We start from the raw sequence: 13,719 nt of genomic DNA on the forward strand, positions 1-13,719 counted from the left end.
CTTACTAGGTGTGCTGAATATTCCCACTTTGCCTATTAACGTTCAGTGTACTCCATATAGTTGGTATTAACAACATTTGTGGGTGCCCCAAAAATAATACTTGCTCCATCTTCTTTGCAGACAGAAGCACTGAAATGTGTGGCACAGGCCAGCAAGAATCGGTCACTGGCAGACTTCGAAAAGGTGAGTGATTAGGAAGACATCAAAGTCTGTTCAGCTTGACCCATGCTTCTCTGTCAAGGTTGTGTCCAATGGGGGACTCGCTTGGCATTGGTATAAAACACTGCAGAAATAGATCTGACCTTTCCCAGCAGTTGGCCCATTTTGTTGCTGCCCATAGGTTTGGTTCAGCATCCCCAATCTCTTCCAGGAGCTTGTATAACTTCTTCCTATACATGAAGCCTACAACTTATTGTTCATGAAGGATCCAAGCAAACAACAGGAGAATATTCTGGGGTATTCATTTGAAGTTGAATCTTAGCTTTAGTTTATCAGGTTAATCACTTTAGGTTGCATGAAGAATCAAATGCCCTGATTTTAGTGTGGGTACTTGGGGCTGTGTGAAAGAAGAACTTGAAACTAACATCTTTACTAAAAGTCACCTTTGAATTGCACAAGCTTTGCAGTAGTATTGGGCAGCTGTTGTTGGGCCTTTTCATCAAATAATTAGAGAACAGAAACAAGTACCATGTACTGAAGGAATTGGCCTATGTAATTTAGGAGCCATTGATTTATCTTTTTGAGAATTCATGGAGGTTGGACAACTGTTTGACTGGAAAGGGGCAAATATAGTGCCCATCTTTAAAAGGGGAAGAAGGAGGGTTTGTGGAACTAGAGACCAGTCAGCTTGACCTCTGTAACTGGAACAATCATGGAGCAGGTCCCCAAGGAATCTGTTGTGAAGCATTTTAAGGAGAACAAGGTGATCAGGATGTCAGCTTGGTTTCACCAAGAGCAAGTCATGCCTGACCAACCCAATTTTATTCTGTGGTAAAGTGACAGGCACTGTTAAAGGGGGGAGAGCAGTGGATGTGGTATACCTTGTCTTTGTCAAGGCTTTTGACACTGTCTCCCACAATATCTCCATTAGCAAGCTAAGGAAATAGAGACTAGATGCAAGTACTGTAAAGTGGACATGTAGCAGGTTGATCACTGTACTCAGCAAGTAGTCCTCAAATGGCTCAATGTTGAGTTGGGAGGAGGTATCAGGTACGGTTTCCCAGGGGTCTCTCCTGGGTCCAGTATTGTTGAACATCTTCATCATTGATTTGGATAATGAGATGAAGTGCAGCTTGTCAGATTTACAGATGACACCAAGTTGGGTGGAATTGCAAATTCTCTGGAGGGCAGGACTTGGATTTAGACTGGAGAAATGGTCCAGTCTGGATCCATCAGAAGAGATTCAGCAAGGATGAGTGCAAAGTCCTGCACTTAGGACAGAATAACCATATGCACAAGTACAGACTGGCTTGGTTGCAATTCAGCAGAGAAGGACCTGGGGATTATAGTGGACCATAAACTGATTATGAGCCAACAAGTGTGCTCTTGTTGCAAAAAAAAAAAAAAAGCCAGCAATATCCTTGGTTGTATTAACAGGAGTGTCGCATGCAAATCAAAGGAAGTTATTCTTCCACTCTATTCGGCACTCATAAGGCCTCACCTAGAGTACTGTGTTCAGTTTTGGGCTCCACACTTCAAGAAAAGTTGACAGTTTGGAAAGAGTCTGGTGTTGAGTAACAAAAATGATTAGGGCCTGGAGGCAAGACTTGCAAGGAAAGGCTGAAAGAACTAGAGTTATTTAGCCTGGAAAAGAGAAGACTGCAAGTCAGGGTGGGAATTTGATATCAGTCTTTATGGCTGTAGGGGATAGGACTAGGAGCAATTGCCTCAAGATGTATCTGGGGATATTTAGGCTGAAGATTAGGAGGAAGTTTGACTCAGAGTGGTCAGGCACTGGAAGAGGTTACCTAGAGAAGTTGTGGATTCTCTATGTTTGGAAACTTTCAAAAACAGGATAGACAGACATCTGGCTGGGATGGTTCCTTGAGGATGATTCTGCTTTGAGCAGAGGGCTGAACTAGATGACTTTGAGGTGTCTTCCAGCCCTACTTTCCTTTGAACTTGCCGAGCAGGTCTTGAAGTCTAGATACATACCATAAACCATTCAAACTGTATAGACGAGAAGTGAGAAACTTCTGTTATTCAACCTTGACTAATTATCTCATTAAAGTGGAGCAGCAAATTCTTGTAAAAAGGGACTTGGAGCTGTGGTCCTAACCAGTAGGGTGCCCTGTAAACTTATTGCTCGCAACAAGTAAAGTGCACTTCAGTTGACCTTCTACACCACTCCTATTCTGAGGTGATAGCCTTCTGAGCAGGGAGTTACCATATGAAAATGTGTAGATGTGAACATGTGTTTTCTGGAGTTGGGCTGACACTGCCAAGCTCAAGGTCCCTGTTAAGGCCATTTCTGTGGTTAGTTTCTTTTTCCTGACATGATTCCTTCTACACCATTATCTTCAGTAAACATCTGCTATGATCCTGGAGAAATCCACTGCCCAAGCAGTATTCAGTTTAATGAATTCCCTTGAGTACTTCCATGGCCTTTTTAAAGGTCTTCCCAGACTGAGTTTTTTAGGAAAACTCTAGGAAAAATGCTGCAGAGAGGAGGGGAAAGGAAGACAGTGCCAGGAAGTTGTCCTCACATGCCAAACCTCTTGGAGGAGAGCAAATTGCTTGCTGGTAAAGACTGTAGGCCCTATCAGTATAAAGATGGAGATATTAGCTGTCAGCCAACTTGCTAGTTAGGCTGATGTGACCTAATGGCCCTTTAGCTAAAAGTAACCCAGTATTACTAGGCAGACAAGGTTCCTTGGGTGAATTTGATATCTTTTATTAGACCAACCCAAATGGTTGGAGAATAGTTATTAAGCAAGCTTTCAGGTTCAAAAACCCTTCGTCAGGCTAAGGAAGCTTCAGCAGTTGGTGTGTGCTCTTCCTGGAATAATTATTCTCCAACCATTTGGGTTGGTCTAATAAAAGATCAAATTCACCCAAGGAACCTTGTCTGCTTATGTCCTTAGACCAACATGGCTACAACCCAAACCCCTCCAGTATTACTAGTTTATTCTTGTGTTAATCATCCTGCACCACCATCCTTCTTGTGAGATGGATTTAATAGTTCTTCTATTCATGCTAATTTATTTGTTCTCAATATGTCTTCTCTAGGCTTTAACAGACTATAAGGTGGAGCTCAGGGACGATCCCATTATAAATACGCATTTGGCAAAGCTGTATGATAACTTATTGGAACAAAATCTGATCAGAGTCATTGAACCCTTTTCCAGAGTACAGGTAATTGTTTGGATTGGTTTGTGTCATTGTCTCTTTCCCTCCTATCCCTTACATGCGCATGCGCGCGCACTCTTCCTACAGTGTGCATACCAAAGTGCTGGCTCTTGATATTTTATTCCTCTTTGCTTTCTCTAAGTGAACTGCTGTGCACTGGAGGGAATCTCATCTCTCTGAATTTTACTGATCACTTAATAACCTGAAACTTTCAGAATTCATAACTTTTAGCTGAAAAATGTTAGTTATTTAAAGGGCTTATGGAGACCATCCAGAACTACTGAAAGCCTCTCTCTGCTGTATACTAACCTATGGGCAAATTTGTAATGCCTTCAGTAGTAATGCTTTGGCTCTAGGGTTTCTTCCAGGAGTGCTGCTGAGGCTGGAATTAATACTTATTTGTATAGCACAGCTGCTATTTCATGTTTAAGCAGAGAATGGAGATCCAGCAGTCTGGTTTATGGTCTGTCCATCTTCTATTAACATTATTGTGGTCTGAAGTCTGAGATAAAGCTCTGAAGTAAAGGAACTGATCTAGGGTACAAAACTAGAGTATTGATGGGCTGGGGTGTCATGTGTTAAGGGGTGTCATGTATCAAGGCCTTATACTGCATTATTCTGTACTGAAAGCAAGCAATAAAACTTGCATCCCATATCTGTTGATTTCTTATAGATTGAGCACATATCCAGTCTCATCAAGCTCTCAAAGGTAAGAACATCTCTAGAAATCAGAGAGACTGCTTAATAAGAGGGTTAAGAAACTTGAGGGGTCATGGCATTAACCACCATGAGATAATTTGGCACATTAAACCTCCAGGTGCTGGCAACTCCACAATTAGAGCAAATTCCTCTTGGAAAACAGCCCCCATGAGGGCTGGGATTAACATAGGATACTTTTCAATGTACGTTTGTGATGTAATATAGTGGAGCACGTGGACTTCCCTTTGAGGTCCTCCATGAAACCCAAGTTCCTGCTCCCTGCTATTTTCGCCACTGCTAAGGCTTCTTTGGAAGAGTCAAAGGCCTTTCCTGTGCAATACTAGAGCTTCTGTGGTTGAATCGGTTTTAGCTTTGGTTGGTCTGAGCGAGCAGCAAATGATCATTCAGGGTACGGTTATCATAAAGCTATTGGAAACAAGCTCTCTAACACCTCCTAAGACATCAGGCCAAATTAGTCCCTCTGGCTGGAGTTTTCCTGAGTATCAATTTGGCTCAGCAACTGCTTAGCCCACAAAGCTAACTATCCATATTGGAGTAAGGATAATCTGAGCTGGTTTAAATCTTAGTAAATAATACTTCTCCTGCCTGAGTACCACCCAAAAGGGCTCTTGCCCTGAATTGTCTGAGACTTAACAACTCATAAAGCTGCCAAGTCAGATTACGGAGTGTCTTGATCCTGGCTGCATACTCGCTTCCATTGTACACTGTTTTGAATGGTGCATTCTTGTACTAGATGACTTCTTGGACACCAGCGCACATTTTGATATTTTGAGTAAGAGCAGGGAACTCAAACATCCCTTATCTTCAAGTGCCATGTGCTCTACTGAAATAGCAAAATGGAGGGAGGGGCTGACTCCCACTGGGTCACTTGCTGGCAGTTGCAGGTATTGCTGTGTTAACAGACTTGTGGTGAAGCTTGGCTAAAGCATTAATATAATGCTGATAACAGCATGTATGACATGAAAGCTGTACTGTACTCCATGAAGCAAGAGGGTCATCTAGGCACGCTACTCAATTGGGGTCATCTTGGCACTCTACTCAATTGAAGCTAGTGCCTGGTGGTGCCTGCTTTGACTTCTTCCATTGCTTAAAACATACTATTGTGTCCAAGCTAGTGTGTAAGATCTGACTTCCAAGAGTGATTAGTGACCTATGTTGAAAAATCACCTGGAAGCAGCTATTTTGTATCCTGTCAGGGCTACTGGTGTAGAGTGGTGAAATCCACTGCTCTTCAGCTAGCTCTAGGAGACGGTTTCAATTCTCTGCTTCAATTTCAGGCTGATGTAGAAAGAAAACTGTCACAGATGATCCTGGACAAGAAATTTCATGGTGAGTCCTTGTACATTTTACCTTATGCCCTTATCAAGTGTAGGGAGGTTGTGCACAGTCTCTTCCTAGCTCTACTCCAAACCTAGGCATAATCCAGTAGTGTTAACTTAAATTCAAAAGTCAGGCATAGAAAACTAGTGGTCATTCATAGAAAAGACAACAAAGACTCCAGGTGGCATCTAACATACAGAGCATTTTTTATTTTGGGAGACTATCCTGGCCCCCTCTTCCCTCCCCCCACCATCCTATCTTAAGTTTATCGAGACAGTTCAGACTGGCACACTAAAGAACCTCCATGGTTACTGACGCTTTACATCCAAAGTCGGAACTTCTTTGCCAGGTTTACTTTTTCCTTCAGTCTTAAGCTCAAGAGTTAATTGAAGTTTGTAATTCACTGGAAATCAATTTAGCTGCATCTGAAGGTGGTCGAGTGCCTCTGTTCCTACTTATGGCTTGTAGACTATTCAGTAAAACTGTGATGCACTGTTTTGGAGCTCCTTGTTGGAATTGATCCATAATCGGTGAAACAGCTGCCTCACAATGAAGCCTTAAACTTGCTAAGCTGCTCCATTAGCAATGAATAGTGGCTAGAATTGGTATGGAAGTAAACTTTATTCCTCAAAGTAGGGAAGAAATCCAAGGCTGAACTGTTCTGGCAAAAAATATTTTATAAATGGGACTCCATGGGAGAAGTGAAGAACTTCCTTGGTTTTACTCCGGCCTCTGAAGAGGAGCTCAGTGTATTCAGCTAGGTAGGAAGGATGGCTTTATGCTCTTCCTGGGTGGCCCTGCCACAGACATAAGGTTTCCATTTCCCATCTATAAAAGGGGGTGATGATCCTTCCTTGTCTATTTTAAATTATAAGATTTTTTTTTTTTTTTACAGGACAGGGAGTGCCTCTTGGTACATATATACAGCACAGAATACAATGGGGTCCTATTCTTGGCTGAGACCTACAGAGGCTATTGTATTAATGTGATCTCTGCATTTTTATATACTGGGTGCTTGTGTAGAAAGCCCTCTTAATATACATGGACAGGATGAACAAAGGCTGTACCTGTGGGACTTGGGTAGAGAATGAATGTAAAAGGCATTAAAGAAGAAAAACTCTATCAAACTATGATATTGGCAAAGGGCTCAAGAAGACAAATTTCACTGGGCTGTAGAGGCATTTGGAAATTTCAGCTTATGCAGACAAGTGGACCTGGTATAAAGTTGCCTTTTATTCCTGCTCTGCGATCTCTAAATGCTGTGCCCTGGACAAAGGAACCTTCTTACTGGGGGGAAAAAGAAGCTGGCATGCAACTAGAGGTGCACCAATACACAGATCCGATATCGGATGGGTACCGATATAAAGAAAAATTGCTGTATCGGATATTGGCCCAATGGGGCTGATAATTTGGCCAATAAATGCCCATGCTGTGCGAAGCTGTAGTGCAGCATGAAGCTGAGCTGGCAGCATGGAGAGCTGCCTCCAGCTGGTAAATCGGGGGGGGGGGGGAGGGAGGATAGGGGTGTGGTGGAGTAGATCAACACCCCCCACGGTGAGTGGGGGGGAAGGGGCAGGCGCTGCCCACAGGGGAGGGGGGGGGTTGTGGGGGTGCTGAGCGGCTCTTCTTGGCAGGGACTGGGCTCGGAGTGGGCATTGGGAGGGACTGCAGCCACCCCAGATTTTGATGCTGCTCCGCTCCTAGCCCCATGTCACCAGTACAGCCCGGCTCCACGTCCTGCCTCCACCCACATGCTGGGAGGAGCCAAGAGTGCACTGAGCGGCTGGCGGCAGCAGTGGCGCTGAGAGCGGAGCAGCAGCAAAATTTGGGATGGATGCAGCATCCTCTCAATGCTGCTGGCGCGCACGCCCACTGCGCACACACCCTGCTCCTCCTTGAGAAGAGCCTGGGAGTGGGAGCTGGCGATGCTGGGAGGGGATGCAGCCACCCCAAATTTCACTACAGCTCTGCTCCCAGTGCCAGTTCTGCCACCAGCTACCCAGCACAGCCTCAGCTCTTCCCAGCACGTGGATGGAAGCAGGACATGGAGTTGGGCTGCACGTGGCAGTGCAGGGTTGGGAGCAGAGCAGCAGTGAAATTTGGGGTGGCTGCATCCCCTCCCAGCATCGCCAGCTCCCCTCCCAACGCTGCCAGCACCTGCTCTGAGCCCACCCCCTGCCGAGAAGAGTCACACACCCCACCGCCCTCCTGGGGCCATACACCCCACTGCCCTCCTGGGGTGCAAGCAGCAGTCAGAGCTACATCCCCCCTCCCCTTCCACCATACCGGACTTACCAGCTGGAGGCAGCTGTATTGGATTGGTATCAGCTGATATGCCTTCTTAGATATCGGCCCCCAAAATCTCTGTCAGTGCACCCCTACCAGTAACACATCCCTGCAATATCTGAAAAGTCTTACAAAGATTGTTCATTTGCTGGTGAGGTGATGCAGGTGAGCAAGTCAGAGGCCATCATGATTATTATCTTCTCCCTCACTCCTCCCTACCCTGCTCACTATAAGAGGCAGAATTTTTTCTCTAGCATGTCTGGCCAGATCTGGGATTTATTTTTTTTTTAAATCAGATTACTTCTCTGCCTTCCATCAAAGGACTTGGGGCCAGATCCAAAAGAAAAATGATTCCCTGCTGAAATCAGTGGGAGTTTAAGTGCTTAAATACCTTTCTGAATCTGACCTTTTTGTCTTTTTAAAGCCACCTTTTTTTAAACTAAGAATCATAGACAAGTGTTAGAGGAACAGTTGTCACAAACACCTGTGGAGAGGGCAGGGCAAGGTGTTTTGTTGGCAACATGAGCCGAGATAAGTGCCAATGGCAAAGAATTCCACGCTTTGACCTAAGGTAATGGCAGGGATTCAGAAAAGGTCCTGTGAAATCTGTGAACATGAGCACTGCATAATCAGAGCTTTGCATTTGCAGGGATTCTTGACCAAGGAGAGGGAGTCCTGATTATCTTTGATGAGCCACCAGTAGACAAAACTTATGAAGCTGCCCTTGAGACTATTCAGAATATGAGCAAAGTAGTGGATTCACTCTACAACAAAGCCAAGAAGCTAACATAGGTGAGTGGATGCAAGGAACTGAGCACACAGCCACTCTGCCACTTCTGTCGTCTTAGCCAAGGTACAGCGCGGGCTGTGGTTAATCTCCTTTTCCCCTTGATTGATGTGGCTCTGTTTTCTCTTACAGAGCTGAACTTGGTAGCTGTCATATGGAGAGTGTGTGTGACAGGAGAGTGAAACCTTTGGGAAAATGCTAGGAGACTTTTTCTTTGTTCTACTTTTCGCTCGGAAAGTTTTTAAACTTCCTCATCCGGTGCATCTTGTATTCCATACGATGCGTGTTCCAGTTTCCATGTAACCTTTATTGGCCGAACTTTGTATCGGGGGGGGGGGGGGGGGGGAATATTGTTTAAACAACGAGGGTGTTCTAAATAAAAGGAAAAAGGCTTACACTACCTAAACATGTGCTTTCCACTTCCTGTGGGATGTCAGAGTAAAGCAGGGACAAGGGTTTGTTACCAATAGGTGCCCAACTGCTAAGAAAACAGTTTTTTCATCTCTTCCTCTACTCTGAAACCCAGACTTGCTGATGGTATACATAGACAGTATAGCTTTTTTCCATTTGTACCTAACCAGAAAACCCTAATGAATGGACTGCTGGTTTATTTTTTTAAATCTTAAATATAACCACTAGTCAGCTCCCCAGTGACTCTTTCCTGAAGTCTTTTGCATATGGGGAGATCCCACTTCAGAACTATCAGTGTGCTATAGTAGCCCAAATTTAATTCAGAGAGTAGAGATAACTGCAGTAACTGACAGTAAGCCAGTTTCTAACAAAGGGAACAGCACAGGTTTCCCTGGAAACCTGTAATGCATGCTATTGTTTTAAAATAGACTAGGTTCTAAATGTTTTAACCTTTCGCCCCCTTGCTGCCCCCTCACCTCCCCCCACATTGTCAGGAAGAACAGGTGAGCAGGTATTTCCCGAAGTGTTCGCCTCCCTCTGAGCGCCAAACGTATTGTCCGAGTGGGTAGGCAGTCTGTTGCCCTGTGCACTGATCAGATTGTCATGACTTACCTCTGCTGTACAGTGTTTCCTTTTAAACATCTAATGCAAGGCAGCTCGGCCCTTCTGGAAGGACCTAGCGTAGCACTCGCTAGGGATGTTCCTAGTTACTATTTCAAGGTAATAAGTGTGTGTTGGGGGGGTGGAGCACTGTGTATTCCAGCATGTTTCATTTTATGGTGAGATTACTAGCAAGGTTTTAATGCCTTTTGGGCAGTGTAAGCTTCTGCATCTCTGTTGTGCTGATCTTTTATTTTCCTTTCTCCTCTGTCTCCCTTTCTCTTTCCCTCCATGTTTTCTTACTAAATTTATATTTTGTAAAAGGATTCTGTTTTATTGAGGGATATTTTGCCTTCACACTAAAATCTTAGACTGGCTGATTTTTCTGCTTTGTCCACATTTTAACTTTGATTTTTTTTTCCTTAACTCTCCATCTCATCCAGTCAGTCACTGTTTGGGTTTTTGGCACCATCAATATCAAATGTACAAACGGTTCTTGCTAACCAACACCAGGTATATCTGATGTTCAGATGAGTTCCAATAAAATATTTTTTTTTTCAAAATCTGTCTCCTGTCTTGAAGAGTATGGATAAAATGAACAGGGATCTGTTATTCACCAAATCCTGGAAAATAAGAACTAGGGGACACCCACTGAAATGATCAGGAGGAAGCACTCTTTAATACAGTATGTTGTTTATTTCTGAAACTCATTGTCATAGGAATCTGTAGAACAGGGGTGGGCAAAATGGTAGAGCTGGGAAGCGGCAGGACTCCTTCCCAGCAGTCCCTGCCCATGTGGCTGGGGCTGGTTTCCATGGAGACCCCAGCAGCAGCCCCACTGATAGTGCAAGGCCAGCGTTTCTGTGGAGACCAGCCCTAGCAGTGCACAGCGGGGCGCAGAGCTGCTCTTGAGCTTGGCTGGGATCTTGCAATGGTGACAGCGTGGTCTGGAGCTGGGGCAAAGTTGTGATCTGCAGCCTGCATGCTCTGGGCAGGGGTGTGCAGGCAGCAGATCGTGGCTTTTCTTGCTCCTTGCAGCAGTGGTAGCATGGTTTGGAGCCAAGGCAGAGCCGTGATCTGCTGCATGCGCACCCCTGCCCGGGGCATGCAGGCTGCAGATGGGAGCTCTGCCCTGGCTCTGGACCATACTGTCACTACTGCAAGATCCCAGCTGGGCTCTAGAGCAGCTCCACACCCTGATGAATGCTACTTTTGGCAGCAGCTTAATGACAGCCATTGTATTTAGTGAGATTTCCTTGTATGCAACTATAACATGAGAGGCTTTTTTTCCCCTCCCATACCAATTGGGGAGGGAAAAAAACACCCTAATTTTGCATTTGAGTAAATATGGTAATATATACTATCTATACCATCTACTGATACATTAATATGTACTATACTATAGAAATTATATATACACACACACTCCCTACTGTAGAAACAATACTGTGTCAGTAATACTGCTCTCCTTTCTATACTTAATTCTAAGAAAAAGAAACCAAGCCCCAACTGTGCACTGCTTTTGTTTCCTATGAACCAATGTGATCACAATCTACTGCTATCTTTAATGCTGTTTCACTAGGGATGTGCACCTTTCAGTGCATCATTTTCCAACCTGGGCTGGTGTAGTTTGACAGGCAGTATAGATAGGCCAGGAGAGGTCTGCTGTGAAGGGTGTGTGTAAGTTAGGGCAGGGTCTTTAAATGGACACAATACAGTATTTTAATATGTATTAATAGAATAGCATAGGATAAAGGAAGCACTCCCATTTCCCTTGTAATGAAGGATCAGGGTGGTACTTTCAGATGAAAGCCAGCATTTTTCTATACAGTAGTGCCAAAGGCCAAGTGCTCTTCACACTGTGTTATGACAAGGGGTTCTGCAAGTCAAGCATGAGGTTAAAAGCTTGGATCAAAAAAAAAAAAAAGCTTCATCCATTTAGTGAGAAGAACATTCTTAAACTGAGAAGCACTACTAATTATGGTTGAGCAGGGCTTTCTCTTTTAACAGTGAGTTAAATCTGAAATCCATATGCATACTCACTGTCCTTGAAAACTGATGCATCTTGGGTGTCTGGGTAAGGGTGGGCAGTGCAAATTTGAGATCATTTGATCACGAGTTCAACGAGAGCTTCTTGTAGTGAGGGGAAGAAGCTGTTACTTTTTTTTTTTTTGTGCATATCTGTGACTAATACTGTACTAAGATTTGGTGCACTCAGCATTGAATTCCACATCAGGGAAGGAGTGCTTACAAATAAATTACTCTTAATTGGCAGGCCACTAGGATCCATGCCACAGAAACTGGTTTGCACAGGCACTGGAAGCCAGTCTGCTGTGCTGTGGTGGCTACACAAGCAGAGGAGTTCAGCTTACATGAGTCACTGGGAGGAATCTAAGGACAGCAGGGCAAGTCCTTCCATCAGCAGACTTCTGAAACCGATGCTTTCATTACTTCTCTGAGCCAGCAAAGGGGCTCCAGCTGGAAGGCTTAACCCTTGTGCCAACAATAAGGTAGAGAAGCAACGATAGGTTCTGTTGTTAGGATGAAGCAGTTTTCTGACAAAAATGGTCCTTTTTTATGCTTTCTCTTCCCCCACCCCAAATCTATCTGCATAGAGAGATTTGTCTTGAACAGTGGGATGCTGTGGGCTCCGATATGCTGCCTCAGTACAAATTTACCTTTGTGGTATAAATTTAGTCCAACTTTGCTAAGGAGTTCCTGAGATATAATTCTTTTTTTTTTCTTCTTTCCCTCAAATCTGCTGCTTGCCTCTTTTTTTAAAAAAAAATGTTTTTGTGCAGAGCTAAGGTTGGGAGAGAAACTATGCACCTGACTCTCAAAAATGTACATTGTAGTGTATGGACTGCAACTCCCTGGTTCAGAAAATTTCTGTTGACTGTACCTCAAATGCTTTAGCAACAGTGTGAGCAATAGGCCCCCTTTAGGCATGCTTTTGTGAGTGATGCCTATAGAGTGCTGTGCTTCACATGGCTGAGAGGCTGTTCTTGTGCTCAAGGATGTATGATTCTGTTGCTTCTCTTCGAGGAAGCCAAATGCTGCTGTTTTGGTGTCTGAGACCACAATGGAAGAGGGACACTTTGGGAGCACATGGTGCACGTGCAATTTTGAGACAATTAAGCATCCTGCAAGTGCACCACTATGCAGTTTACTTGTGTGCTGTGCTGAAGCAGTTGCATTTGTGGCTGTGTCTAATCTTTGGTGCCAAGTCTAGGAGAGTGGGGATTTGCTGCTACACTGAAGGTGAGGCTGGTACAAGAGACCCAGCCATGCCAAATTTCTGTTTTGTGTTGGAGGAGCCTTTCTGAATTCTTGCAACAAAGTACAAAGTGAAACAGGACCAGGCCCAGGAAAGTGCCAGGCTGGGGGCATGCTGAGTGCTGAGAAGAACACCTTGATAGTCTGCATGGGACAGTTCACACCTCTGTGTTGCATATATTTCTGTAGCACAGAAGGCTGAGTCCTTTCCCCTAAACTAGCCTGGACTGTAGAGGTAGAGATGGGTGTGCTGCTTTTCTTTCCCTTACTGCCTCTCTCTCAGCCCACCTGCTACCTACTTTTTCTCTTCTGGTTCCTCCTAGCATTATGGAAGGGCTGATGGGACCTCTAAGGCGGCCAGAGGTGGTGGCAAGACCTCTCCAGGAAGCTCCCTTGTTGCTGCTGTCTGTTACTCCCCTTTTCCCCCCTACCATACCCAAAAACATAGGCCCTCAATTGTCTGCTATGCCACATCCTAAACTTTGTTGCCCTAGTCACAGCAATGTCTGCTTTCCACCTTCACAAGCACACTGCCCACACAGGGCAGTTAGGGGGTGTGGCATGAGGGGAATACCGTATCTTCACTAGTACTTAGTTTAGCCCCAAGGTCCACCCCTGTACATTCCATGTCAAATAATTCTTACAAGTGAGTATTTAAGGGATATAAATGCCCATCATTTAGGGCAGGATACATTACATGTATGGCCTGCAGGCCAGATCTAGCCCATGGAGCCATATGGTCTGATTCGTGCGTCTCTGAGCTGGGCTGGTGTGCAGGCAGAACCAGGTGCCACAAGTGCTGCACACCACTCAGGGGGCTGGCACAGGGCATGTTCTTAATTCAGCATCTGTGCTGGACTGGCTCTGCATGCTAGGTCTAGGGCTGGTTCGGATCAGGTTTTGTCAGACTCGGTGTGTAGGGCTAGGTCGGCAGGGTGCCATGTGCAGCGCATGCCCCATGCCAGTCCTCT

General features: G+C 44.8%; 1 protein-coding gene across 1 annotated transcript in view; it reads left to right on the forward strand.

Annotated features, from left to right (window-relative positions):
- PSMD11 (proteasome 26S subunit, non-ATPase 11) overlaps positions 1–10,035 on the forward strand; it is a 30,791-nt gene extending 20,756 nt beyond the window's left edge. The window contains exons 9-14 of the mRNA XM_006268233.4: positions 121–183; positions 3,229–3,354; positions 4,022–4,057; positions 5,346–5,397; positions 8,324–8,466; positions 8,594–10,035. Of these exons, the coding sequence (XP_006268295.1) occupies positions 121–183; positions 3,229–3,354; positions 4,022–4,057; positions 5,346–5,397; positions 8,324–8,466 (420 nt within the window). The 3' untranslated portion in view covers positions 8,594–10,035. The remainder of the gene's footprint in view (positions 1–120; positions 184–3,228; positions 3,355–4,021; positions 4,058–5,345; positions 5,398–8,323; positions 8,467–8,593) is intronic.
- The last annotated feature ends 3,684 nt before the right edge of the window (positions 10,036–13,719 follow it).

The sequence above is a fragment of the Alligator mississippiensis genome, chromosome 4 (assembly GCF_030867095.1).
Source record: "Alligator mississippiensis isolate rAllMis1 chromosome 4, rAllMis1, whole genome shotgun sequence".
In the NCBI taxonomy this organism is placed as follows: domain Eukaryota; kingdom Metazoa; phylum Chordata; order Crocodylia; family Alligatoridae; genus Alligator; species Alligator mississippiensis.